General features: G+C 37.2%; 2 protein-coding genes across 4 annotated transcripts in view; both read right to left on the bottom strand.

Annotated features, from left to right (window-relative positions):
• Positions 1–999, bottom strand: part of LOC108711407 (transient receptor potential cation channel subfamily M member 7) — a 56,600-nt gene extending 55,601 nt beyond the window's left edge. Inside the window, exon 1 of the mRNA XM_018253114.2 lies at positions 541–999. Coding sequence (XP_018108603.1) covers positions 541–543 — 3 coding nt within the window. The 5' untranslated portion in view covers positions 544–999. The remainder of the gene's footprint in view (positions 1–540) is intronic.
• An 8,161-nt stretch (positions 1,000–9,160) lies between these two features.
• Positions 9,161–27,981, bottom strand: part of trpm7.L (transient receptor potential cation channel subfamily M member 7 L homeolog) — a 66,825-nt gene continuing 48,004 nt past the window's right edge. Inside the window, exons 21-39 of one of the 3 annotated variants that reach the window (XM_041584846.1) lie at positions 26,933–27,232; positions 25,870–26,044; positions 24,309–24,435; positions 23,894–24,078; positions 22,437–22,569; positions 21,510–22,216; positions 20,703–20,782; positions 20,052–20,148; positions 19,849–19,922; positions 18,743–18,783; positions 18,139–18,164; positions 16,624–16,674; positions 16,472–16,537; positions 15,386–15,669; positions 15,013–15,095; positions 14,641–14,846; positions 14,152–14,203; positions 13,328–13,434; positions 9,161–10,176 (exon numbers count right to left, since the gene is read on the bottom strand). In XM_041584846.1, the coding sequence (XP_041440780.1) occupies positions 10,052–10,176; positions 13,328–13,434; positions 14,152–14,203; positions 14,641–14,846; positions 15,013–15,095; positions 15,386–15,669; positions 16,472–16,537; positions 16,624–16,674; positions 18,139–18,164; positions 18,743–18,783; positions 19,849–19,922; positions 20,052–20,148; positions 20,703–20,782; positions 21,510–22,216; positions 22,437–22,569; positions 23,894–24,078; positions 24,309–24,435; positions 25,870–26,044; positions 26,933–27,232 (2,919 nt within the window). In that variant the 3' untranslated portion in view covers positions 9,161–10,051. Of the gene's footprint in view, positions 10,177–13,327; positions 13,435–14,151; positions 14,204–14,640; positions 14,847–15,012; positions 15,096–15,385; positions 15,670–16,471; positions 16,538–16,623; positions 16,675–18,138; positions 18,165–18,742; positions 18,784–19,848; positions 19,923–20,051; positions 20,152–20,702; positions 20,783–21,509; positions 22,217–22,436; positions 22,570–23,893; positions 24,079–24,308; positions 24,436–25,869; positions 26,045–26,932; positions 27,233–27,981 lie in introns of all 3 variants that reach the window. The other 2 variants (XM_041584847.1, NM_001191021.3) reach the window with 2 other exon arrangements.

Below are 27,981 nucleotides of genomic sequence, written 5' to 3'. Positions count from 1 at the left end.
TGTTTCATATCTTTGTTGTAATGTAACTATTGAGAGTGTTAGTGTCTTTATTGTTGGTGCACTGTGTGGATGGCTGGACTGATTGCCTGTTTATTATTCTTAATCTGTTGTAGTTTTGCAATTGTGTTTATCAACATTTTTCTCTGGATTGTATGTGTGTGTATGTGTGAATGTGTGTAGGGACATATGTAATGTGAGAGCAGCTTTCCAGGATATATTTTTCATGACCGTGCTATCACTACAGTGCCAAAAAGAAAGGTTATAATGCTTCAGTAAATGCAGCCAAATATTAGTGCTGCTAAATAACATTTACATACAAAATATCACATATCACATAATATTGCACATGCCTGGAAAAGCAATATTATTTAGCTGCTGTTAGCAGAATATACATTTCTTTGGGTAACCCCAGTGAAAAGTACAGTCATACATATTCATATATATTTTGTATATTAAAACCTGATCCACTCCAATGCATCCCCCCCCAGTAACATTAGACCAATACAGAAACATATCATGACAAATTCAGTGTGTTCATACCATTGTCAAAGCTCTAGTTGATCCTCCAGTCTCTCTGCGGTGTGAATGAAAAGTCTTGCACAATCACTGCTTTTAAATGTTTTCTTTTGAAACACCAGTCCAACTGGTACAATGTAGGAAATGATTGACATATATACTAGCAGTTTCACCTGTGTTTTTTGAGCTTTTTTCTTTAAAGGATATGTTCAAAAATGTTCCTTTTACCTGTGAGAATTGCTGCAGGGTTAGCTGACCTGTGAAAGGTGTCCAGGAGAGAACAAACTGGTTTGGGACAGTAAGTGGGGTTGGGGGGAGAGATGAATCTGCAAAATCTTGAAATAGGTTTCAGGGAAATGGTTGAAAAAGGAACAGATGATATTTGGTTTAGTTTGGCTTTAGAGCAGGTTTGTGATAAACAAAGGAATTTAGCTCATTAATTCATCTTGAAAGCAGGGCAATTTACGGCCAAAGTTTATGATGACCTACATGTGTTGCCCACCAAGGCAGGTTTATTTTTTTATTTTTTTTAAAAAAAACATAATCAAGTTTTTTAAAATTTTAAAACAATTGAATTTTTTTAAACATTTATTTAATTAAAAAACTGACCAAACTTGGAATATGTGCTTAGTTATTGAAAAATTTTATCTCTGATCTAGTCTTTTGAGTAAAAAAAATGAAAAAGCTACTCTAGCAAAATCAAATTCCACCCATCATTTTGAATAAATTATTTCAAAATGAAGGGTGGATTAATTAATTCATCTCAAATTGAAAAATAATTTGAATTGTGCTAATGCAACTCCCTTTGACTTCTACGTGAACTCCTAGCTTTTGTATGCAGAATTTTTATAATTTGAATTTTCTTGGGGAATCTAATATGTTTTATTAGAGCAAAGGACATTTTGACTAATTTCAGACCTCAACAAAACTGCTTTTGTAAACATGGGCGGCTTATGTAATAAAAATTTGCAGTCACAAAAAAGTTTTCGGCGATAAATTAGTTAACGAAACTCTAGAGCAGATAATAACGATAACCTTTGCGTAGCAATAATGAGCAATGTAATATTCACCAGCAGATGATTTTACATTGCGAGCAGCACTAAGCATACGCAAAAATATGAATTTAAAGGGGAACTCTGGTTTGCAAACCAAAATTTGATAAAGAGGCCCACATAACACAAAACCCCCTAATATGCCCATCATGGTTACCTGTTTCTTCAAAAAGTATGAATAAATGCCATTTTCTAGGCTGAAATCCTGCTGTTTAACACTTTCTGCATCATTGAAATCCTGGCAGAGAAGGAGAGACTAAAACACTGATGTTAAAAATTGTAACAACTTCTACACAGCTTACAGACAGCATGCAGGAACTACATAACCCACAATGCATTGCACTGTGATGTTCCGCTCCTCATTGAAATCACGTGTGCAGGGAATTGTTGGGTTTGGAGGATGCAGACTAAGGAAAGATGGCTGTTAATATAAAGTAACAGTAGTCAGCCAACTCAGCAAAGTAGTCAGACTGATCAGCAGGAGAGCAGGGGGCTAGGCTTAGGGAACGGTCAGAAACTATTAAAAATTATGAAAAAGTCTGCATATTTTATAATTGATGTATATTCAAAGTTGCTTAAAATTATGTTTACTTTTCAAAAAGCATAAGTTATGTTTTTGTGGCGTTCCCCTTTTTACATTCCCCCTTTGAGTTTTTGTGCTTTCAAATTCTCAATAATTAGAAATTCGGAAACTCGAATATTTGTCATTTTTACCACCAAAAAACTCTCAATTGCAGTAATAAGACATCTTCAGATGCTGATATATCTGCCTTTAGTTTGAGTTCACAAAATTCAAAAGAATGAGATGACCGGTGATCTAATTTGACAGAAATATCAGGAAAAGAGCTGGCACTATTAATCTGACTACTACTCATACACATGCAGATTGCCCACTAACAGACACTGTTGTCGTCACTACATTTATACCAGCATGTCACCTGGCTATCTTAAAACATAAAAATTGCATTTTTACTACTGTGCTTTCTAGGGCACTTAACAAGAGGCTGATAATGCATTTATACTGCTGTGTGTTCTAGGAACAATAATAATAAAATTGGCCCTGCATTGTACTGTGTGTACTGGAGATGTGCATAAATTATAAAGCATGTTGGGAAAAGGTTATTGATGTTCCCCAAAGTGGGCATAGGCAAACATTCCTGTGCTACACCTCTAGTACCACTACTGTACAACTTGGAGGACAAAAACAAATGGTGGTGGTGCACTCACTACTCACTTCCGGTGCTCTCATCCTTCTTTGTGTGTGTGTCACTTCTGATGTTCCAATGCATGTTAGTACATGTGCCAGCACAGAATCATGGCATTGCGCCGGTGTAATTGGGTTATGCTATGAAACCACACTGTGACCACACTGTGTGAATTCGAATAATTTAAATATTGGCACATAGAAAGCAGCAATAGAATTTGGAAAGGACACTCAGCACCAATTTTTATCTTTATTTCTCTAATTTCACCTGAGGTGTATTGAATCTATATTGAGAGATACTATACTATATTGGAATTATTTCTTCTTTTTTTATTTGTCTAATTCTCTTGATTATGAGCGCTGGTCCTCCCCACAATACAATTTGAATTTCATTACGAGTCTGAGGGAGAACAGACAATTTTGTGGTCCGGCAGAGAAAAGCGGACCACCGGGACCTTCAATATCCTTTCATGTGCAGAGCAACATCAGCGAGCCAGAGGTAAGTAGCTTTACAAGGACGCCAGGCTGGAGCTTTTTTGATGGAGAAGAAAACAGGTCCCAAGTAGCGAAGAGCAAAAAATGTCGCCATGTACAGATTTGCTGCAAACTTCCGCTTTTCATTGGGGGCTATCATTTTCCTTCCCCTCTCCTTCTACATCAACCAAAGGGATCTGAGCAATCCCACTGTCTATATAAGGACATACAAATCACCCAGATATTAACTGTTGGTGGTCAGCAAAAATAACATGCAAAAAAAAAGAAAGGTCACGCAACAAAAAAGTTTTGCAAATTTTTCGGCAAAGCAAAACAGATTTGCTCATCACTAGTCCCAAGCTTTCTAATTGATAGATCCCAAATGTGTTCAAGTAAAAGCTATATAAAAGCTATATTCATTTATTTTCATTATACTGAAATTACAGGTTGTTCGGGAAACAATATTGCGTCTCTACACACACACAGCTTGAAATATTGTGAACCCTGTTGAATTGAATATTTCTGCATTAATGAAGTCAAATGTATTGCCTTTTTGTCTAGCAGTAGCACACATAACATTATATACACACTTACCTATGTATCTTACATAGATTCTGTACTGAAGACAGTACTTAATACTTAGGACAGTGTTAATGCTTCCGAGTCACATCATTTGTTAGGGATACTGCTCTAGGATAAAAATGGTTCCTGGACTGGGTACTTATTGTTATTATAACCAGTTTCCTGCATCTCATACTGTACTGTGAGTCCTGCCATGTGAGCATTTGTTAGCTGGGTGTGTTGGATCCCCAATTATAACTGGTCTTTTCCTGCACTGAGGCAAGTCCAGGCTGCCCAGTGAGAGAAGAGTTGCACCTATGATTTTTCAGTTGTTCTTATGATTCTCTGTAGTGTTATTTTCCTGCTGAACATTATTCCTAAACCAGACTGACAAACTGCCTGTCAATATGTTTAACTGCAGGTTTGTAGAATGTAGTTCACTCATTTATTCAGTTGATGTTTTTTAGTAGCCTGTGACCTAAAACATGATCTGTTTTTCACAGTCTAAAACTAGATAAGATTCAACTAAACAAATTAGTCAAAAATCAATGTTCATTTATTGCAAGAAAATAATCCAAAGTGTCATATTTGTGTGTGGCAAACGAATGCAACCATTTGTTTTCAGTAACTTGGGCAGCAATAACTGTAACTAAACATTTCCAATAAATGTTCCTGTAGGTTTGCTTGGAAGAATTACAAAACAGTTGAACGCAGAGATATGTCTATTCCTCACATGAGCTGGCTGCTCCTGGTCTTGCTCCATGATCCACTTTCCCTTAAAGGGGAAGGAAACCTATTCGGCGCAAACCCCCCACCCCCCTCCCGTTTGTTGCCCACCCTTCCTCCTCCCCCCGGCCTACCCGTCCCGCTGGGCAAATGCCCCTAACTTGTTACTTACCCTTCTGCGCAGGTCCAGTCCAGGGAGTTCACAGACGACATCTTCTTCCACGCGATCTTCTTCCTGCTGTGAACGGCGCATGCGCAGTAGGATCATTTCGCCGGTACGATCTACTGCGCATGACTTTTGGCGCATGCGCAGTAGATCCGTACCGGCGAAATGATCCTACTGCGCATGCGCCAAAACGCCGTTCAGAGCAGGAAGAAGATCGCGTGGAAGAAGATGTCGTCTGTGAACTCCCTGGACTGGACCTGCGCAGAAGGGTAAGTAAGGGTAAGGGACGGGTAGGCCGGGGGGAGGAGGGAGGGTGGGCAACAAACGGGAGGGGGGTGGGGGGTTTGCGCCGACTAGGTTTCCTTCCCCTTTAAGCTTCAGTTCATAGACAAACTCACAGTTCCATTTGAGCTGATAACCAAGCACTCTTCTAAAACAGACCACGATCACACTGCACCACCGCAAGGAAAAGAGTTGTTTGCATCCCAACGTTACTAGTACCATAATCTAGTGCTCAGTTACAGGTAATTTGAGGTGGGCGATATTGGGCTGATCCGATCTTGGGCCCCAGAGGAGAATACAGGCGGTCAGATTAAGGACCGCGTTAACGAACCAATGCAGTCCTCGATCCGACGGGATTTTTAAACACACGATCGACATCTGGCAGACTTTCAGCCAGATATCAATCGGGGAAACCAGTCTGGTAGAAATAATATAAATATGAGTTATACACTAAATGGCAGTGTGTTGGGGGTTTCCTCAATTGGACATGATTACACTTTACAAGTACATTAGAGGACATTATAGACAAATGGCAGAGGACCTTTTTACCCATAAAGTGGATCACCGTACCAGAGGCCAACCCTTTAGACTAGAAGAAAAGAACTTTCATTTGAAGCAACGTAGGGGGTTCTTCACAGTCAGGACAGTGAGGTTGTGATGGCTTATTATTAATCTATTAATTATTAATATGAATCTATTAATAGATTGTGATACTAAAAGCTACAATTAGTATAGATATTGGTATATATAGTTTATCTAGGTGAGTGTATAGGCATAGGTGTGTATATGTATGTGCATATGTATGTGTATATGTACTTGTACTGGGATTTATTTGGAGAGGTTGAACCTGATGGACTTTAGTCTTGCAATTTATCTATGTATCGAGTGGGAGAGTAACAGTGGAGCTGAATTGCCTCCGTTTGCACATGACTTACCTGACACCCTGTCCTTTAAATAAAGCAGGGCCTTCTACACATACTTTTATCACACACGTGTTTGTAACTTTGGATCAGTTTCGTCAATAAATAAGTATAATGTTTAAGACTCACTTGGTTAACTGGGTTCTCATGATCTAATTTTAGAACTTGTGGGAAAAACAAATTAAGCTTTAGGTTACATTCCCTGAAAAACTGAGGGACACCAAGTTCCAGAATCAATCACTGCACAATGGAATAATGGATGGGAGGGGTTACATTACACTGTGAGCCAAAAGGGGTGGGGAAATAGTTTGCCTGTGCTCACAGTAGGGATGCACTAAATCCAGGATTTTTTTGGGATTCTGCCTTTTTCAGAAGGATTCAGATTTGGTCAAATCCAAGTGTCAAAACCGAATCCAAATCCTTCAATTCACATGACTTTTCATCGCACAAACAAGGAAGTTAAAATGTTTTAACAGTTCCTAACTCTAATTTGAATATGCAAATTTTGAGAAAGATTTGGCTGAATCCCAATATAGTGTATTGAGTGCAGCCGTAGCTGTCATGAACATAAAGGTTCCTCTTTCAACGGTAGAGTAATTGCCCATGTGACTATGGTAGGTGCAGCAAGCAAAGCTTTCTTTACTGCAAATGTTTCACAAGAAAATAAAGTTTACAATAGGTCTAGGCTTGTTACTCTGCCTCTCTGACAATGTGATAAACATGCTTTTAAAGAAATGCACATCATATTTGTGCAGTCACAGGCTTTAAATACGATGGCTAGTATTTTTGGAAGCTGTAATACTTGCTTTTCTTGGCAAACAGGTTTAAAAGCAGATTTGTGTCAACCAAAACATGCTGAACAGTATAGATCTTTAATGCTACATTACTGCTTTATAATTAAAATAAGAGCTAAGCATTTTGGTTGAATTACGAGAATTTTCAAATATTGACAGCACCAATCATGGATTTCTTTGCTCAAAATGCCTTTATTGAGACATGGGCTCAGACTCCGATACACTTGGCAACGTTTCAGACCGTCATCTGTCTTTTATCAAGCCACCTCGACAACACCTGTGCTCAGTTATTTCTACATAATAACACAGTGACCCCTAGTGATTCCTTTTCATTTCATTTGTATCAGTTTCAATTTTGTTGTATAATACATAAATGTTTCTCTCTACCTTTGTGCAATAAAATGTCCTTATTCTTTTAGTGTCCATAAGTTTCCTTGTGAGAAAAATATAGCTGTAAAAAAAAGATATACAATAAACACAACATCAGTAAAAATACTTTTCCATAATTTACTTTTAAAAACCCGTTACTTAAAAAGATATATTTAAGGATAAATTTTACTTAAATCGTATTCCCTGTTGAGACCATGGCGGGCCAACGTTTCTAATTTTCTAATCCATCTCGCTTCTTTTTTTAATAACATTTTTACTCTATCACCGCCTCTCCGCATTCTCGGAACATTGTCTATTATTTGGTAGTTTAATTGTTTTACCCCATGCCCCGCAACAAGGAAATGGTTTGCAACTGCTTGATCATTTTGCTTAGTATTTATGGCGGACTTGTGTTCCCTTATACGCTCCCTAGCACTTCTTGTGGTCTGTCCAACGTAGGATAGCACACACGGGAACTTGATCACATACACTACAGTATAGCTCATTCATATAAACAAAAGCCTCCTCAAATGCATTCATGTAAATATTTGCATAGGACGGGGCCACATTGGACCCCATTGCCGTTCCCCGTATTTGCAGGAAAAATTGATCCCTAAATAGAAAGAAGTTGTTATGCAAAACCAATTTCAAACAGGATAGGACAAAGTCCTTTTGTGAACCATCCAACGATTCTTCTCGACCCAACGGCCTCCACACCTCCATCATGTGGGATGGAGGTGTACAGGCTCTCATGTGTGGCCAAGACGATGTCCCCAGGTAGACAGCCAGATCTTCCCATATTTATTTTTATTTAGTTTTCATTTTGTTTTCTATGTTATCTATGTTCTAAGGTATCATTCAATGTTTCTTTTCTTTGGGTTGATAGGTAATCCTGTAATGTTGTATTAACTGATGGGCTTATGTCAGCCAATCCTTTGTTATGTTTACTCATGCTGTTTATTTGAAGATGCCAATAAACACAATTGAAAAGGTAAAATATCTGCTCATTTGGCAAGGTCTCCTAACGAGCGGATCTTTCCCCGATATGCCCACCAATGGCAGGGGATCATTCGGCCTAAGGCCCAACGATTGGATTACAATGAAGGAAATGGGTGCTGATGGATTCTGGGACTGCATTAACTGTCTGATGCGGTCCTCGATCACAGGAAAAATCAAACCTGCCCGATCAATATATGGCAGATTTTTTGCCTGATTTCGATTGGGGACCCGTCTGACACCCCCACACTGGTATATAAGATGCCAAATAGGACCTATCCATAGGACCAATATCAGCAGCTTTAATCTGCCGTTGTATGGCCACCTTAACAAAATGTGTGAAATAAAAAGATACGCCATCAATTGCATGGGAAGAGCTTTTCTCAGAGAAGGATGAATGTTGGAGATGTTGAAACTGATACAGCCTGTTGTGTATACAGTAAGGCCAGCTTGCAATTAACATCTCTGCAGACTCCTTGCCCTTCATAACAAAATATGTTTTTTGATTGGGAATTACATGAAATATTCTAGGGAGATTTAAGCCATTGAAATGGAGTTTACCAATGCCATGCTTAAGCCAAAGTAGCACTTATACAGGAACCTCATAACCATAAGAAGCAGCAATAATAATAAGCATTAATAGAGAAAACTAACAACAAGTGTAATTGTTACCTCAGTTGGGGAGAGGGGACCCCACAGTGACAAAGCAGTGGAATGATTTACATGTACACCTTGCAAGGACACCCTGGCCAGTTTCAGTGCATCATGTCTGAATTACCCTCACTTAAAATCAGTGACCCGGACTGTGGGGTCTGCTTCCACTATGGATAATAAAAAAAAACCCTCCTCCCCAGCCTGCCTCTTACCAGCGAGGAAGGGGGAAGCAAGTTGGGGTGGGATGTGGGAGGAGCCAGGTGAGGTGTGGGCAGTGTCTGGGCAGGTTGGGAAATAGGTGGAGGTGGGGCAGGAGGATGGGGATCAGAGTGCGCCTGGGTGCAGGGGGGCCAGACGCACTCTAGTTTCCCCACTGCTTAAAATGTAGAAAATCAGACAGATTCAATTCCATAGAAATGAGGCCAAGGAAATACATAACTCATCAGTCATGTGAAGAATAATTTCATTTTATTTTGTAAAGATTTCATTGATATATAAAATGTATACGATATCATATTTCACCTTCCCCCATCAACATAAAATCATTTTTTAACAGCTAGTTTGTTCGTGCCTTTATAAGTACTGTATCTATAAGATACACTACAGAATAAAAATGTATAGAACCTTATATTTGTTCTGTAGTTAAAACTTGCAGCTAGTACCTCTAACAATGTTCGGACAGACAGACAGACAGACATCCTTAAAATTGGGAATAATTAAATTACAATTCATTGGCCAAGTTGCATTGCAATGTCCCATCATTTACAACCACTTAGTCATTAGTTAAAATAGGTACCGCATAACCAGAGAGATCTTTGTACAGAATTTTAAATACAATGTTAAATTCTTAATGAGATTGTTTACATAATAATTTTTCTATAGCATGTACAGGCTGAGGTCTTTGGAAGATATCATTTCTGAAGCTGTTAAGATATACAAGAAAAAGCACTTATCTTTTTTTTTTTTAACAAGGCAACATCTTGGGGGGGGGGGGGGAGTCCCCTCTTCTATACAACAATTATCTCTGCTGATCATGGCTTTATTAAATAATGGGTAAAATTGAAATGTATAAAAAGGTAGCCACTATACACAGATAAAACTCAAGTTACAATCGCCTTACATGTAGGCAACATAAGTTTTGTGTTGTTGAAGACAACAACGACAGCTGCAGATACTGCATTGCAACTCACCATAGGCAGAGCAAACGATAAGCTTTCTGCAGCTAGAATCGGAAGGACTTACTTTAAAAACATAAAATCTCTTTAGCAGCAAGCACGTCTGTGCAATCCCTAACTTGTCAATATCTGTTGGTTCGAGACTAGACAACCCGGTGGTGTTTACAACATGAGACGGATAGAGTTTTTCGATTCTTTGGTGAAATGATCAGGATCTGTAGAAGATTCTGTACTTTCCTCCTGAGAGAATGTCACTTTATCTGGTGTGTAGTCATTCCTCTTCAGGTCTGAATGGATATGGAAAATACAAGAGACATTTCAGAGCCTTCATTGTCCTCCATAGGGTTACTGATCAAATATTGTTTTTACATTTGATGTTTTTTTTTTTTACATAGAAATATATTTAGCTTTTGACACTAGGAGGTCAGGAAAGTACTGGGCTGCAACTGCTTTACCTTCCCATATAATGTGATTTGACCTGAAGGCAAAGCAACTGGATCTATGCAGTCTGCCCATTAAAGTGCCTGTCCAAAATTACATCTAGTCATTTAAGTCCTAACATCAAGGTAAAGCATCAGAGCCTACACAGGGGGTGCTGGGAATTCCCCAGGAAACTCAGCAGGTCTGATCTGCATCTCACACTTCAACACATTTATGGAAGAAAACAAAAAAAAAAAAAAATTCCACAGCACACATAATGGTATCACTGTGACTGACAAGGTCACATTTGACAATTCAGGGTTAAGAAAACTATTTGCTAAATGTTACTTTACCTTCAAACATGAGTTCCAATATCTAAAAATACCTGAAAGTCCTAATGCTCTATATTTCTCCCGAAAATCCTTTTTATATTTGTGACATTCAGGATTGCCAAAACTCGGCTGAAATATTTTTATAAAAAATACATTTCCGACATTCCAATTCGATTACAGAAACAGAAATACTAGAGCTATGAATCCAAAAAAGGGGGACAATTTGGCAAACGTTGGAATGAAATGCTCTCGGGCTGTTCTTGGTTAGATTTCTCTGGATCATAGAGCTGATTACTAAGGTTTAAAGAAAATATTACTCACAATAATCTTTAAGTTCACCTTTAAGTTAACTTTAAGTATGCTTAAGTATGGTATAGAATAGCTAATTCTAAGCAACTGTTCAATTTGGGCTTCATTAATTTTATATAGTTTTTTAATTATTTGTCTTCTTCTTCTGACTCTTTCCAGAGGGTCACTGACCCCATCTAAAAAAAAAATCTTTGTAAGGCTACACATTTATTGTTATTGCTACTTGTGATTACTCATCTTTATATTCAGGCCTCTCCTATTCATATTCCAGTCTCTTATTCAAATCAATGCATAGTTGCTAGGGTAATTTGGCCCCAAGCAACCAGATTGCCAAAATTGCAAACTGGAGAGCTGCTGAATATAAAGCTAAATAACTCAAAAACCACAAATGTAAAAATGACACCCAATTGAAAATTGTCTCACAACATCACTTTCTACATCATACTAAAAGTTAACTCAAAGGCGGACAGCCCTTTAAAGGGGTTCTGTGGGTTTTCAGTGCACCAGTTATGACTCCTCAAGCAGAATCATGTATTTAAAGTCAATTTTCAATTTTTGCAATGAGATAAGCCATTATCTTACTTTCCCAAGAACTGTGCTTTGCTAAGTTTCATTCAAAGTTTCATTTGGACCTTAGCAACCAGACTGCTAGAATTGCACACTGGAGAGCTGCTGAATCAAAATCTAAATAACTCAAAACCCACAAATAAGAAATGACAACCAATTGCAAATTGTCTCAGAATATCACACTCTACAACATACCAAAAAGTTTAGTGAACCACCTTTTTAAATACAGTGAAAAGCAGTAGGAACTTTAACCTGAAATAAATTAGATACAGTGAGATACAATGGGTCCTGACACCCCAGACACCCTTTACCTTCCAAAGGCCGTTACTGAAAGGATAGGGCAGGTTTTTAAACCTGTGATGGCTGCTTACACACCATTTTTTATAATGGGAAAAAAAACCTTTGATCAGTTATCTGTTTTTGGTAAAGGACAATTCTGGCGAGAAATATTTTAGATGTTTTTCTATTGATTAGGCCAATTTGGTTCTAAAGAAGCATTTATGAGAGACTTAACAAGAGAATAAAAGTAATGAAGAAACCACTGAAATCTGTTCGTGGAACTATGGAGAAGCAGTATTTAATACCTAAAAATTTAGGAACAAACATACATTTTAGCCAAAAAAGTAAAGTTTTCAAGAAAGAGGCGATACAGCAGCATTAACTGCTCAACTTCAGTGTTTATTGCCACAAAAAATATTTCTGTCAGGGGGCCTATCGGCTCCCAGCGGGAGTAGTCGGGACCAAGGAGGAAGCCCAGGGGTCAAAGTCCAAGTTTGTGGTACAAATAGGGGTCAGGCGAAGTCGTAGTCCAAATCCAGGCAAATGTTCAGAAGGCAGGCAGAATAACAGAAAGGTCAAGATTCAGCAGGGTCAATAGTCCAGAAATAGCCAAAAATAGAATTACAAAGCACCGAGGAGTGCACCAAACAATTCCTACAAACGGGCATTGAACGACATCTTGGGCGTCCTTTTATTTTGAATTTGGACCCGCTGACATCATCGGGCTGCCAGCGTCTCTGCGCCCACTTGGAGATCATGGGCGCCGCCATCTTGGATCTGACGCTGCAGGGTAGAGCCGTGCTCGGGAGAGCTGCGCCATCGGGCGGTCGTGACAGTTTCGAGCCCTGTGAGGCTCTTTGTCAACTTGACAAAGAGCCTCACAGGGCTCGAAACATGTTGTGTAGAAATAAAAACTGAAGTTGAGCAGTTTATCCTGCTGTATTGTCTCTTTCTTGTAAATATTACTTCTTTGGATATTACAATTGCACCCACGGCAGAGGCATATACAAGGAAATTGGCAGAAAAAAGTTTTGCTTCACTATTGGATTCAAAGCCATCAGTCAAATTAACTTTGTTTCTATACATTTTATCTAGAAGCATTACTTTGGGGGTCATGGTCCCCCTGAATGAAATTGTGGGTCACATGTGAAATGCACAAAATGACAGGTGCATCCATGATATTGAGAGCACCACAACTGTTGGTATGACATATTCCTATGCCTTATGCATTTCCTACTAACAGGACAGGCAAAAGGATATGGTGGTGCTGTTCTTCTAGACTCCTGTCATTGTCTGTGAATAAGGGGCTAATAATAATCCCATGTTATGTGCATCAAAGTGTTAAAAAAAACGACACTAAATCCAACTTATTTAAGACAGCAACAGTAGCAACATCTATGTTATATACCATTGATGCATAATTACAATGTTGACATTTGAAAAATAAAATATACTTTGTAACAAATTTTATCAGGAATAAAACAATACAGCTTTTAGAACTTGCCAACAAGCAGTGAATATGATCTCTTACCTGGAAGTTTAAGTTTTCTGCAACAAGAATTGCAGTGGTGCTTAGCACGGAAGTTTTTGATGGCATCGTCTCCTAAATTTGCTGGTCCAAACACCATATCAGATGTCCTGCGAATAAGCAAACACAAGGTTCAAACTGAAATAGACATATAATTTGCCATACAATGTAAATGTGGGTAGACATCATTATAAATATGACTGTTTGTGCAACAATAAATACTTGTATTGTATATGGACAAATCAATACAGAGTGGCACTTTTAGGGTATTTTTGCACCTTTACCCAGTTTTCTTGAGATAAGCCCCCCGTCACTACAAGATGGACACTGCAAACAGTCCCAGAGGGAGAGCTCATCTGAGACTGTCTCCAGCCACTACACTGGGAAAAAAGGGAAGACCCCTCAGAGTAATGGTGCACAAATCAGTAATACTATGGGGCCCATTTACTAAAAATACAATTTCGATATTTCTCTTAAAAAAAATCGGTAAAGCTCTAAAGATGATTAAGTGTAAAAACCATGAAAACCAAAAGTCAATGGGAGCTGCGCTGAACCTACTGGACCGTTTTAAATGGATACAGACTTTTAGAGGTTTTCAGATTTTTTTTTTTCGCTAGGAATTTTCCAAAAAAAACTCTGCCGTGCTTTTTTTATTTGAATCTTTTAATAAATGTCATGACATCCACAGTTTTAGAGCTTAGTCATGGTTTCAAAAACATCAAAAAGCACTAAAATCCTACCTTTGATAAACAGTCATCCACGTGTTTCTGTGCACCTGAACATTATGCATATTAATAAGCAGTTACAGTGAATGGTGGATGACTTACCTCTTTTCTCCTGATTTTATAACTGATGGGTCTGTTAAATTTTCCCCAACACCTTTAAAACAAACCAACAGTATTGATTATAAACACACAATACACAGAGTGCTTGTTGCAAAGTTCTATACTATTTTCGATTTGTTTTCTTACATATATCTTATACATATACATTGGCATAGTTTTATGTGTTCTCATCCCTTTTCGGCACATCTGCATGCATACATATAATGGAGTGTGGCCTGACCAAATTGCTTCAAACATACAAATAAAGAGGAATTAATCAAAGCACATTCCCTGGTCCAATTTTGTTATTAATACCTTTTTTATGACAATGCACAGAATTATTAATAAAACACAGGGAATGTGCATTGATACGAAAAAATTTCATCCAGCCGTCACAAATAGGAAACAAAATAGCAAGCTTTCCCATTCTGACACTTGATTTGATAACATTTTACTTGTTTGGGGGTGGGTGTCAAGACATCAGCATCAAACCTTGTAAATCCAAGACCAAAAGCTCCCCTCTTGTGTATTCAAAGGTCCAGTGACTGAAAGCCAACATGGTTTCCTCAAGCATATTGGTTGGTATACTTTCATCCCCATTGTTGTTGTTATATTTTCGGAACTCTCCAGTCATGCATTCTTCAATAGCAAACCACTGCCCAGCTGAGTGACAGTATAAAAGAAACACCTCAAGAAACCTGAAACACCAATAGAAAAGTACCATCATTGCTGTGCAGCATACATGCAACTATCACAAGATAAGGGATTCTATAGAACTTAGATGGTTTATAGGCTATAGGATGACATTAAAAAAAAATGTCAAATTCTATCCTTTTATGTAATGTAGTCTACAAAAAATCCTACCTTGGGGAATATGGGATCGACTTTGGCTTCATAGCATTGAAAGCAAATGTCATCTTCTGTGCTGCCCTCTGCTGCTGGATTTCCTTAAATAATTTAAAGTTAAGATAAATTAGTTAACTTAAAGTTAAGATAAATTTGTTTAATAATTTGTTTTCTAAAAACTTTTCTTGGGCTTAGAATGTTCTAAAAAAAAAAATGATTCCAAAGCCTTTCTTTTCTTGCCAGTCTGATTTAATACACATGCAGTACTGATGAAGAATAATAAGATTTTGAGATATTAAACAGACCTTATATGGTATTATGACTGGTAGGTTCAGCTGTAATACCATAAATCACACAACTTAAAAAATATTTGGAAAATATATGCACTTACTTTAAGGCAGAGATGGAGAACTGTATCTTCTTTGTATACCCCTAACCAAGTATTAACAACTTCAGGGTGGAATGACTTGATGATATACAAGTGACCGGCTTTAAGGATGTCATTCTCAGACCAAGTGCAAACCACTTTCACTGCGCGCCTCAGTCCCCCACCCATCTCCTCCTTACTGAGGAACTCAATTTTGGCACACAGCCCCCTTTGTGACCAGGACGACATACTGTTGTTCAACATGTTTGGGGAGCTCTCTTCCAGCCGATATACGGTGACCAACTCTCCTGTAACATTATACACAGAGTTTTCAATGCAATGCTGATGTCATACTATCCTTTTCATAAAGTAAATGAGTGGTTACTGTAGCTGAACTGCATTGGACGGTGTTTAAAGTATTTATGCAGTATACACTATAGGTATTCATATATACTTACTAAAATAAAACTTCAGCTGTGCAATTTACTCTTACAAATGTTGACAGACGTATGATTTATTGATATTTAAAGAGCGTGAACAATCTGCTAGGTGGGTACATGAGATGTCATGAATAACAACATCTTTATCGTATTAATATCTTGAAAGTCTTGCAAGACTATCTAAGCTTCCCAGCATGTGCATTTTTTGAATTCTGATGTAGGATGGGAAAACATTTTTCTGCATACACAAGTGTCTCAGGTGAGTTTTTTGGTGAGTGAATTTGCCATAAAAACCCATAAAAGACATTTATTGTTACTCCAGTGATGCTTTAAAAGCTTTATGAGAGTAAAACAACTAGACTTCACTAATTGGCTTGGTGTTTCATAAAACAAGAGAATATTTTCATAAATGTATTTGGGTAAAGCTATAGAAAGCCACACATACACATAGAATTTATATAATAATAATAGAACTAAATTAATTTTGCAATAACACCCTGACAAAAGATGTCAGTGCTTGCAACTAAAAATGTCTGATTATTATGTCTTTAAATTATAATAATATATCAAATTTCATGACAAGTCCTATAAAGCAAAGTTCTCTAGTGACTGCGTCCCAAGACACCAAGAAAGATGATATGGTTGGTTTTTATATAATGTTAACATTTACCTTTTGGAGGTACAGGGGTGAAGGGAATGCTCTGGGCAAGACGCATCAAATTATTTCTCTCAACAGCTGAAGAAAAATGAAATGATTACTGAAATGTGGCCATGAAACAGCATATAGATCAAAGACTGGTTTTAATGGCTTAAATAACTCACCTGAATAACAGTAATTGATGTCCATGATTGGTTTAAATGGGGAGCCAATAGCTAAGGAAAAAAATAACACTGATCAGTATCAATTAAAATTGCAACCAATTTATATTCTTTAGTTCTGGGGAGAGAATATTACAGACAATTCTTTATATTTAATTCGGATTTCCCACAAATACTTAAAATCTATCCATATGTGAAGGCACATTACAGCCTGGTTAAATTTTTCAAGGGAAAATTGTACTCACAGGACTTTATTGTGAGTACAGAAAATTCTGTTTTATTGAAAAAATTGCTTTATTGAGAATGCTTAAATATCATCTGGGTCCACGCCAAAAAACACACACTTCAAATAATGGATTACAAATTTTTAAACTGCCGAGTACAACTATGTAATGTTTCAAAGCTCCCACCTATATGCCGAACACAACAGAAGTTTCAAACTCATGTAATCCCTAAATACAGTACAATACATACATAAAAAGGTAAAAATTAATACTAACAGGAATTGTGATCGGGCAAAAAGGTACTACAAGAATCACTGTAATGAGTACAGTAAATATACCCTGTACTCTGCACTGACATTGTCTACATTACAATTGGTGAAGTGGTCCTGTGAATCCAATCCTTTACAGGATTTATGAAATGCTACATGTACTCACAACTGTTTATAATAAAATCACAGGTATGGTATATCCCTTATCTGTAGAGCCATCATCCAGAAAGCTCTTACAGACGCCATTCTAAGCAAATAAATCTAAAAAACATTTCTAAGAAATAATTCTAAAAAGCATCCTTTTTGTCTGTAACAATAAATCAGCAGCTTGTACTTGATGGTTACTGAGCTACATGATTTCATAATGGCGGAAAAACAATCCTACTGGGTTTATGTGATGTTTAAATAATTTTTAGCAGACTTAAGTTATGGAGATCCAAATTACAGTAACATTCCTTATATGGAAAATTCCAGGTGCCAAGCATAATAATAATAAAATGAATAATAGATCCTATACCTGTATGTGACCAAGAAGTTGGGGTGCTGGTGTTGTTCATTAAAGGGGGTTTAAGTTAATTGGTTTCAGATTGTTCATCAAAAATAAAGACTTTTTTCAACTGATTTCCTTTTTTTTTCATTTTACCAAAACTAGAGCCTAACGTTTAGTGTGCCTGTCTCTGGTGTTTGAGTCTGGCAGCTCAATATTCCTGTTGCAGATTCTGAACTGTTACAATTTGCTACATTAGTTGATGTATTTCTCAACAGAATGTGTAATATTAGCAACAGTTGCTTTTAATGAAACAGGTATTCTGCTAAGCAAGGCCAAAGATAAGAAATTTATCAACAAAATGTATCAATTTAGAACAGTTTAGTCTCCCTCCCAGAACTGCTTTAGAAACAAATATTAGTATTTTATGATGCTTTGAGGGGCATATAACATTAATCTCACACTAAAAGCAAATAAGGGAAATCCCTTTTGGTATGCCATCAGGTTATCAAAATTTTGTTCTGATAGTAGTACTTACTGTTAAAAGCATCATCTTCAGGAGGTCTAAAAAAAAAGAAAAAAAAGAAAAAAAGAAAGGAAAGAATATTATGGTGTATCATTATCACCTCTGTATTTAAACTCTTAATGGAGTAACAATCAAAAAAAGTTATGATTATAATTTCATTTGACTGCTAAACCTTTAGAAGGAAAACATTTCTGTATGGATTTCTGGATGGATTAATCAGTCACTTAGCCAATCTAGATTATTTGGAATGTCTGTTTCTCTATGGACTTATACTTAGCATGTACAAAATGGAGTCTTGTTTAAGAACACACACACACACACACAGAGTAAATGCATGCTAATGGTAAAATACAAGCTAAAGTCTTATCAATATAGTATGCTTTAGGTATCTGCCCTAATGCAATATTGATATGCAAGAAAACTTCCAGGAGACCATGGAATGCACATTGAACAAATCCCTCTCTTTTGTATGTTTTATAACTTCCAGGCCACAACTGTCAGTGTGCATAATACAGCCTGTGCATATTTCTCCAGTTCTGACTATGCAGAAATATCTACAGCATAGTGAGGTATTAAGCAATGGTCAATGGCAGAGATAACATAAAACATGTCTTACTTTGCTTTGCTTGTGGAAGAGGAATGAGCTTGAAGCCAGTTCTGCGAAGGTAACGTTTCATAGTTAGTAATCACAGGTGTTACACTATACTGCGCACAATGCACGCTATTATGCATCTGTAACAAATGGAGTTGCAAATAAAACAAAAAAAAAATATACAATGAATCTGCAATTTCCATCAAGTGCAATCATTTGCCCAAATAAACCCTGACTACATTAAATTAAAGTTTATTTAGAACAGTTCTGTCCAAAAGGCAGCCCACGGGTCTACCTAGTGCGGTCCCCACATTAAAGTCTGGCTGCTGTGAATGCTTACTGTATATAAGCTGTAAAAGGAATCATCATTAACCGACTCCTACATTGGTCACACCTCATATTCAGACTGTAAGTCCCAGCATTGTGCATGTAGATATGGTATTAAAACTTCTTGGGATCACTTGGGCATGGTGCTGTTTAAAAACTGGGACTGGTCAACACTGGCTTCCATTATACACCACATAGGCCAGACAAGTTTGGTTGCTCAGTATCACAGCAATTGGAAAGCACTGACTAGAGGAATGCAAAAACAAAAAAATCCTAAAGTCTAAATCTGTCTGTAATAAGAAATTGGCAAATTTCTCTGCAATTAAAGGACTGTTAATAGACACTTGCATGTTAATGATAAGGCACTAGAATACATTTCAAACCAATTTGCCAAAATGGGGATGAAATTTCTTCCTAACTCCAAAAGCCAAATTGGACCAGTTCCTGGATCAAGACTGCACTAAAAGTATGAATAATAGTAACCTTATATTTTCTTAAGGCTAATGTCACATTTTGTTTTCCATTAACACAAACACACCGGCAGAGTAAACACTGCCTTGTAAAAGGGAAAATGTATTCTCTCTTTAAACTATACCCTTAATAGGCGGTCACAATATCTTGCTGGCCTTTACTGCAATCTAGAGCTTAGTTTAATATCCACAAATACTCCCCACAAATAGTAATTGAAATAAGGGTATAAGTATCTGGCATATTTTTAAATCCCAAGTGCAAATGATTGGAGGCACAAATGTATTACAATGTGAATTACGTACTAATAGAGCAATTAAGTGTACTACAATTACCGTTAGAAAGGCTTCCTTTGTTTCTTCTAAATTGGAATCTTCTGTTAAGGATGCCCTCCTACTACTGCTGTGCACTAATAAAATAAAGAAAAATATAGTATCAGTTTCTATTGAAGAATGATCACACTCTAGAATTTTTTGCATTATGCAGACAAAAGCTAAAATTTTGACAGCACCACTGGTCAGCAAATGCAACTACTTACACTTGTTTAACTGTGAGGAACGGGATATTGTGCCAAGGTCTGTAAAACCAGCACAAGACCTCACTTGCTTTAAGCTCGGAACAGCATGTGCAAGTACCTGCTAATGAAGACAGAGTAAATTGGATTATTAAAATTTATTAGCTAAAAATGGACAATCCACACAGCTTTTATTGTTTTTTTGCAGAATGAATGAAAATATAATTCCAAGTAAATTTCCAACACAAATCCAACATTTGCAATGGTTTTTAGCTATTGGTAAATGTAATTGCAATTGAAAGCAGCTTCTTTCATTTACAATTGCCTTTTCTCTGACTACTCTACTACTATACCACTGCAATATCAGTAGTCAGCTCCCCTTTAGATTTCAGTTCCCACAATGCTTTATGTTCTGTGACTAACAGACATGCAAAAATGAGCATACCTGAGAATAACAGAATTATCCATGGCATTGTGCAAACTGGAACCTAAGCTGCAGGATATCTGGATTTCTGATACACAAAAGGGCAGGATGTAGGGACAGGGCCCCGATGCAGGCTGCATGTCCTGAACCTCCTTACCTTTTGCCTCTGAATGATGTTAAGGTAGGGGTGGGTAGAGGATATTTAAATGGACTACACAAGAAATGTACTTCTGCAGATTCACAAAGCTTACCATGTCAGTTGGTTCTGCTGCTTCAATGCTTTTGCATTCAGGTTCTTTATATTTATGCAGAATCACATTGTCTCTGTGACCTAGAGCAATAATAATAAAAACAGAAAGTCTGGATATTTTCTAAAGCATATTTTTTATATTTGAACGTCTAAAATTCGATCGAATAGTCCCAACCCGAAAACTCGAATTGAATTCAAATTGAGTTTTCCGCCAAAAAAACCTGGACTTTTGTGCGTCAAATTTTTTTTTGAAGCACGATAATTTTTTTGACGCACAACATTTTTTCCCTTCCATTGGAGTCTATGGGGATTTTCTAGTGAAACTTGGAAAAAATTTGGCTCATCACTACAATTTACATCTTCAAATAGTTCAAGGGACCTCTGCCATTGACTTCTACATGAACTCGCCAGGTTTTAGGTGGAGAATAGTCGAATTAGAACTGTTTTCAGGGTCGAGCTGTGATAAATCTCACATTCAAATTCAATTGGTGGTTTTAAATTCGAATTTGTGAGTTTTGACCCAAAAAAATTATAAACTTTACCATTTAAACTTTTAATTTGAACCATAGTAAATCTGCCCCTTACTGGTGTGATCATTTACAAGTACATGCTTAGCTTTGAAAATGGGTATGTTTTATAGAAACTATTACTATGTGTGATCAAGTTTTATTTATGTTTTACTATAGTATTAGATAGTCTGTTCATCTTTCCATTGTGCAGTCCACTGCTGGCGTTACCTAGGAATTGCCAATCCTAATGTACGTTTTAAGGACTGAGTACAGGGGTTAAAGAGTATTTTTAAACTTACCAACAAATGATCCAAATTCTATACTTTCCACTTCCCTTGCAGCCCTATGATTTATATACTTCTCCATTTTCGGTTCCAGTTCTAGGTGGCTTGCTGAATTTGGTTGGGTTGGTGTGCTTACAAAAAATGTAGCAATTCCTGATGTAGAGTTTGGCTCACTACTAGCAACATTGTCAACTATTTGATTATCTGTAAGAGATTCTGTTCCCTCCGTTTTTTCCATCACATTTGCAGGGCAGTCTTTGCTAGGAAGTAAGGCACTTCCAGATGGACCAGCCTCTGGAATATTTAAATTTTCTCTCCGATATGGAAAACAGAATTCATCTCCAGTTTTCTTGCCTTGACTGTTCCTTTCATTTCGCAAAGAGATGTTAAAAATAAGATTACTATTGCTTTCTTGATTCCCCTGTGGAAAAGAAGAGCCAAAGAAATTTCCAACGCTCTGTTTCTTCCTCAAAGAACGCAAGGGTCCATCATCTACCACTGTTTGTCCCAGATGTTTTGAAATGCTTAACTCACGTGTTATTTCATTGTGAACTTTGCTGGCCTCAGATGCTTTCTGAGCAGTTAGAGTTTTCAAAGTGTCCACAGTGAGAGCAGACAGATCCTGCAGATGACCAATCTGCGTATCCAAAGAGTGCAATGAACGCTTAATATAATTTACTCGATCTCCAACTTCTTTAATCTGAATGCACATCTGCTCCACCCTGAAAGATCAAATAATATTTTAAGTCACACAATTGAAAGCAAAGTACAGTATTCAAGTGACTTCAAGTACAGTTCCCTATTATTTGACAGAAAAATTAAAGCAGGGCTAATTTTCTAAGTAATGTAAAAAAATGCTCTTTCACACAGAGTCATCTACTAATTTATTAGATATTTCAGTGTAGCAGCAAAGATCATTAATGCTTTATGTTTATGCCTTACCTTTCAGATGTAACACGGATTCTTTCTTCACTACCCAAATGAAATTTGTCATCTTTTTCATTAAAATAAGTCTCCACACACTGCTCCTCAAAATCATGAAGTTTCTTTTGGTCTTCTTCTGTTAGGAATAATTCTAGGGAAAAAAAGGTGTGATGCAATAACTACAGTATAAAAGATTCCCACCACTGACATGCCTTTGGGTTAAAATCAAATATACAGACAAAATGCAAGAAAAGAAAATATGGCACCTAAAGTGAATATAAAACAAAATCACATTTTCTTTCATAAGGAAATTGTATTTTTAGGTTTACATTCCCTTTAGGGTCATCCCCAGGCAGGGGAGTAACCTAACCAGTATAATATTATTTCCTATACAACTAGCTTCTGTGACCTGGCAGCACAGTAGAAATGACTAATAAGAATACATGGCCTATGCCAACCAGGCAGTGTTCATAAGAACGCACAGAGAGTATATACCGGGGGTCCCCAACCTTTTTACCCATGAGCAACATTCAGATGTAGAAAGAGTTGGGGAGCAACACACGCATGTAAAATGTTTCTGGCTGGCCAAAATAAGTTCTGTAATTGGCCATTGTGTAGCCCCTATGTAAACTGCCAGCATACAGGAGGCTCTGTTTCTCAGTTCCCCTGGTTTTTATTCAACCAAAACTTGTCTCCTAGCCAAGAATTCAAAAATAAGGACCTGCTTTTAGGCATACCTCCCAACATTTTGGAAGTAAAAAGAGGGACAAAAATTTTTTTTCCACAGGTAGCGCAGCAATTTTTTGACCACACCCCTTTCTGTGACCACAACCAAAAAACTGTGTTTTTGTGTCTCAAAATTGTTACTAAGTATCTTATTTACACCTGCTAGTTGTTCTGGGCTCTCTGCTAAAAGCCAATTAAGTGAGAAACTTTGTTTCTTTTTCTGGCTGTTCAGTGCATAGAAAAGAGGGACTTTCCAGTACAAATGAGGGACTGCGGGTTGAGCTGTCAAAAGAGGGACTGTCCCTCTGAAAAAGGGACAGTTGGGAGGTATGTTTTAGGTCACTGGGAGCAACATCCATGGGGTTGGTGAGCAACATGTTTCTCATGAGCCACTGGTTAGGGCTCACTGGTATATACAGATTGGGTATACTACTGTGGTGCAATAGTTAGCACTGTTGTCAAGTAGAACTGGGGATTACATGGCTTAGGTTACACAGCAGATAGCAGATAAGATCTGTAGAAAATAATGGTGTTATCCGTTATCCACCATTTAACCTGTGGCACATAGCCTTTTTATAATTTCCACCATTGCTACACAGCAGCTTATTTATATGAACTGCAGCAGTGTTTCTGAAGCAAACACACCAATTTTACCAGTGCAGGGCAAGACTACATGATATTTTCATTACTTTAAAACACTTTTTCAAAAAATTAAAACTAAGCAGGGGACTGTTATATAACATACATACTTGGCCCATGTGAAGTTTTGTCTTTTTTTCTTCTTTTGCATACAAAGCCAAACAGGGAAGCCAAATGACTGAGAATGATTAAAGGTGGAGGAAGAACAGGTTTCTCATGGTAAGCCATAATGAAGTGATAACGTTGGTATTTCCACACAATGTGTGAAATGGCCTTTACCTCAAAGTACACGTTACTGAAATAGAGAGAGAAAAACAAAAACACAGGAAACTTGATTGTGGTTGATTACACAAATTGTTTAATATGCTTAAAAGGCCTGTAAAAATGTCACAAGGAAGAATTATTTTAGATGATGCAACAAATCCTGGAATTCAGTTCGGGATTCAGCCAAACAATCCAAAGCCAGTATTTGTCTGACTCAAACCATTACGGATTTGGTGCATCTCCAATTACTTTGCTACTTACTTAAAAAATGCAATGAGAAGATTAACCATGATGATATACTGAACAAAGAGGTAGACGGCTTGGAGGAAGGGTGTTAGCCATGTTCCAGTATTACAGAGTTCTTGTACTTCAGAGTTGTTGGCACAAACTTTATAAATTGAGAAAGAAAAATAAATAAATATGGAATATATCATAAAAACATTCTTATTATCCATACAACATATGAAATAAAAAAACATCCAGTAGTACAAACAACCTTGCAGGCCTTCAAGAATTTCTTAATCAGCTCCCAACACCCCCCCCCCCCCCAAAAGGCAAAGGGGGTTCTAGGGAGTTGTACTTAAACTTACTAGACTGCAATCTGCCTGGTTAACGTACATTTTTGTCTGGTGATTGAGCTTGTGCAAAGCTTATATAGAAAGCAAGAACATCTACTCTGATAAAAGTGTCTATCTATTAAACATGTTCAATCAAACTGCTGAAAATATTTCAAAATTCAATTTACAGCAACCCCACCACAGGATCTTTAGATCAGAATAGTACACATAGTTTCTTCGGTTTCTCTTTGCTCTGCAAATGTTCTCATAAAACCCATAAAGATACGCTTCAGGATTCACTGAAACATGTGCATTTAGATGACAGACAAAGTTGCAAGCCTACGAACTGCTAAGAGACCTGTCAATAAAATCTTCACTACTTAGCTTTAGCATTGAGGACAAGTCATGTCTAGCTCTGGACAAAGGTCAACTCTGGACAAACAGAATCTTTTAAAAGGCAATACAATTCTGCCTATTTTTTGTCAGAATCAATATTTATTATTTATAACATTAAACAGTTTAAAACAATGGACAATGGTTCTTCAGTGCAACTGTGGGAGGAGGCAGTTATAAAGCAAATGAAGTCACAGATAACCCCAAAATAATTAAGTCCTATTTATCTATATGCTTGAAATTAAGGCAGTATTTAGGGTAAAAAGTGAGGCCATCATTATTCAGCACTCATTATAATAAACTAACCGTTCTCATTCCACGTGAAAGATAATAAAGTAAAAACAATCACATTTTAGTCAGTTTAAGAAAAAAATAGAAAATACATATTCTTTATATATTCTTCCTTTGTATAACTTGAATGAAAAAAAAGAGGCAAATGTATAATTATTTTCCTCATAGTTTTCCATGTAAATTCTATGAAGGTGTGAGTGTCATCTTGTAGTTAACATTTCATAAGCTGCAGCTATCTCTTAGGCTGGCTGGTTACAACCTTACCAGTCAACTCCCATAGCTCTCCTGGTGTACTTCCCTAATAAGGAGCCAAAAGGGCTAAATAAGGGCTTAATTTTAATTCATTTCATTATGGCGCAGCTTCCCCTTAGCAAGAGTTTGGAAAGCATTTAATTACCAATTGTTCACTTAGAAAAAAAATGCATCCATACTCTGTTAAATTTGGACAAAATATATCAAAATTTTGTATGCAAATGTTTACCTATTATTATTCAGGGGTTATGTTTCCTTAAATTATGTTAAAACCAGTACTCATATTTGTGCAGTTAAATATTTTATAAAGGAAAAAAAAAGAATCTTACCATCTATTTCATAAGCATATACCTCACCAAAGATCATCCAGTAAGGCTGGAAAACAATATCTTTTGCAAGTGTCCAGGATGGCTCTTGTGCAGGGTACAGAATGGCTTGTCTTGGAACACCAAAGCTCAAGAGCACAACAGCCATAATGACAACAATGTAGAACATGTTTGCAACCTGCAGAGTACAAGACAGGGTATTTAAAAGTAAGAATATATAAATGAGCCGTGGTTAACGTGCATAAGCCGCCATTTAGGGCATTGACACGTGCTGTTTTGCACCTGGGGAAGGGGGTGTTCCCCAAATGCTTGTGCCACATTTTCTGCTGAAATAAATGGATTGAAAGGGCATTTGCTGGTATGCAGGTGTGCTTCTTCTTCCATACAAAGTAGCTGGATAACGTGCTGTTTTGTCATCCTTGCTGTGCCGTTTAATTCCTTAAAATTCATAAAAAAGTTATAAAAAACGCTGGCGACTTTTACTTTTTTAAACCCGGATTGCCTTCAAAAGTCCTAGCTATTAAAGATTTTTGTGTTAACATTTTTTTCCCATACATTGAGGGGCATGCCACATTTGTTTTAGGGTGGGCTCATGTCTAGGGCATTAGAGTATCTTTTATGTCTTTTTTATGGCTCATAGGACATTTGTTTTAAAAAGTGGCTTCAAGCATTTGCACCAACATCACTAATAAAAACGTCTATACAACTTTTATGTACCCGCCCTATTCAAATTGACCTAAGTGTAGGAGTACTAAGGAAGTACGACTAGGCAGAAATTAACGCTATCGAAATATCACTATGAAATGCTCGCACTGAGGAAGTAACGCTATTGAAAAGTTGCCAGCATTTGGCAGCCGAGACGCAACTTCGTATATTAGTGAATTAGCATAGTGGTAACGAATTAGCGTAGTGGTAACGAATTTGCGCCTGGCGAAGTGAAGGAAACGTTAGATAACATAAACGTTAGATTTTTCTTTGAGGAAAACTTGAGAGTTAGAGAAGAAATATATCTGCTCTCCCATAATTCAACCTGGGGTAATATACTTTATTAGTAATACAAACTTACCATTTTTCCTATCATCATAACGTAAGGTCCAGCCTGCTGATTGACAGCCAGAAAATCCAGTAACCTGACATACCAAAAAATTATATTGAGGCAATACGTTAGTCTCCCAGCCAATGAAATGCTTGCATAGTATCCATCATCATCTTTCAACTGGTCTTCAGGCATATCTCGATACGCCCCAAGCCTTAGTCCACAACCAATGAAGAAGGTGATAATGGCAATGGTGTCTGTTATGTTAAAATAATCTCCAAACCACACCTTAACTTTCTGATTTATTTTACCAGCCTCTGACATGAAGATCTGACAATAAAAAAAGCATATGTTCCAGTGTTAAAAGGTCAGTACCACACTAGAGAGGCATCTATTTTAGGTTTTTTTTTTTTTTTTTTGAAGCCCTAAATAATGCTTGTATACTCAGGCCCTTGCCATGTGACACAACAAAGAGCTGCATGTTCACTGGGTACCATTACTAAACAGAAAGCTATTGCAATGGTGCATTGCCAAATTCCATACCTACCCTTACACACAGAATTAAGCTTTCTTGAACTACATCAGTGCTACTTTGTCTATACTCAGACCCTTGCCTTATGACACTACAAAAGATTGCATGTTCACTGTGTGGCCTCCAACACAGCAAAAAACAGACAAGAATGGGGTTTCTCTAACAGCATTAGTCTGCCATCCAACAGTTCTGATAATATACTCAGGGCATTAGGCATTCAGGGTAATGGCGCATGGATGATATTATGTGTTTTGTGGCCTTCTATTCACAAGTGTCCAGTACAGTTAAGTGACAAGTCCTTATCCTGCAAAAGTTTTTAGTGCCACATTTTGAGAAATACGTGCATGTCAGCTAGCAGGCGATCTCTGGGACAAGGGGCAATTTTCAAATACAATGTATTTGAACACGGAGCACCAGCAGACTTTTAAAATCCATAATTTATTAAGTCTTCATTTAAAAATTAGAGCAGAATTTCAAACATTATGTCACATGCTCACATAGCTATAAAATGCCTGGGTGATAAAACTGTTAAAATTGCCTTTTGTGT

This window comes from Xenopus laevis, chromosome 3L, assembly GCF_017654675.1.
Source record: "Xenopus laevis strain J_2021 chromosome 3L, Xenopus_laevis_v10.1, whole genome shotgun sequence".
In the NCBI taxonomy this organism is placed as follows: Eukaryota; Metazoa; Chordata; class Amphibia; order Anura; family Pipidae; genus Xenopus; species Xenopus laevis.
Note: the sequence above shows the minus strand (reverse complement) of the source record. Positions and strands in the feature narration are given on the sequence as shown.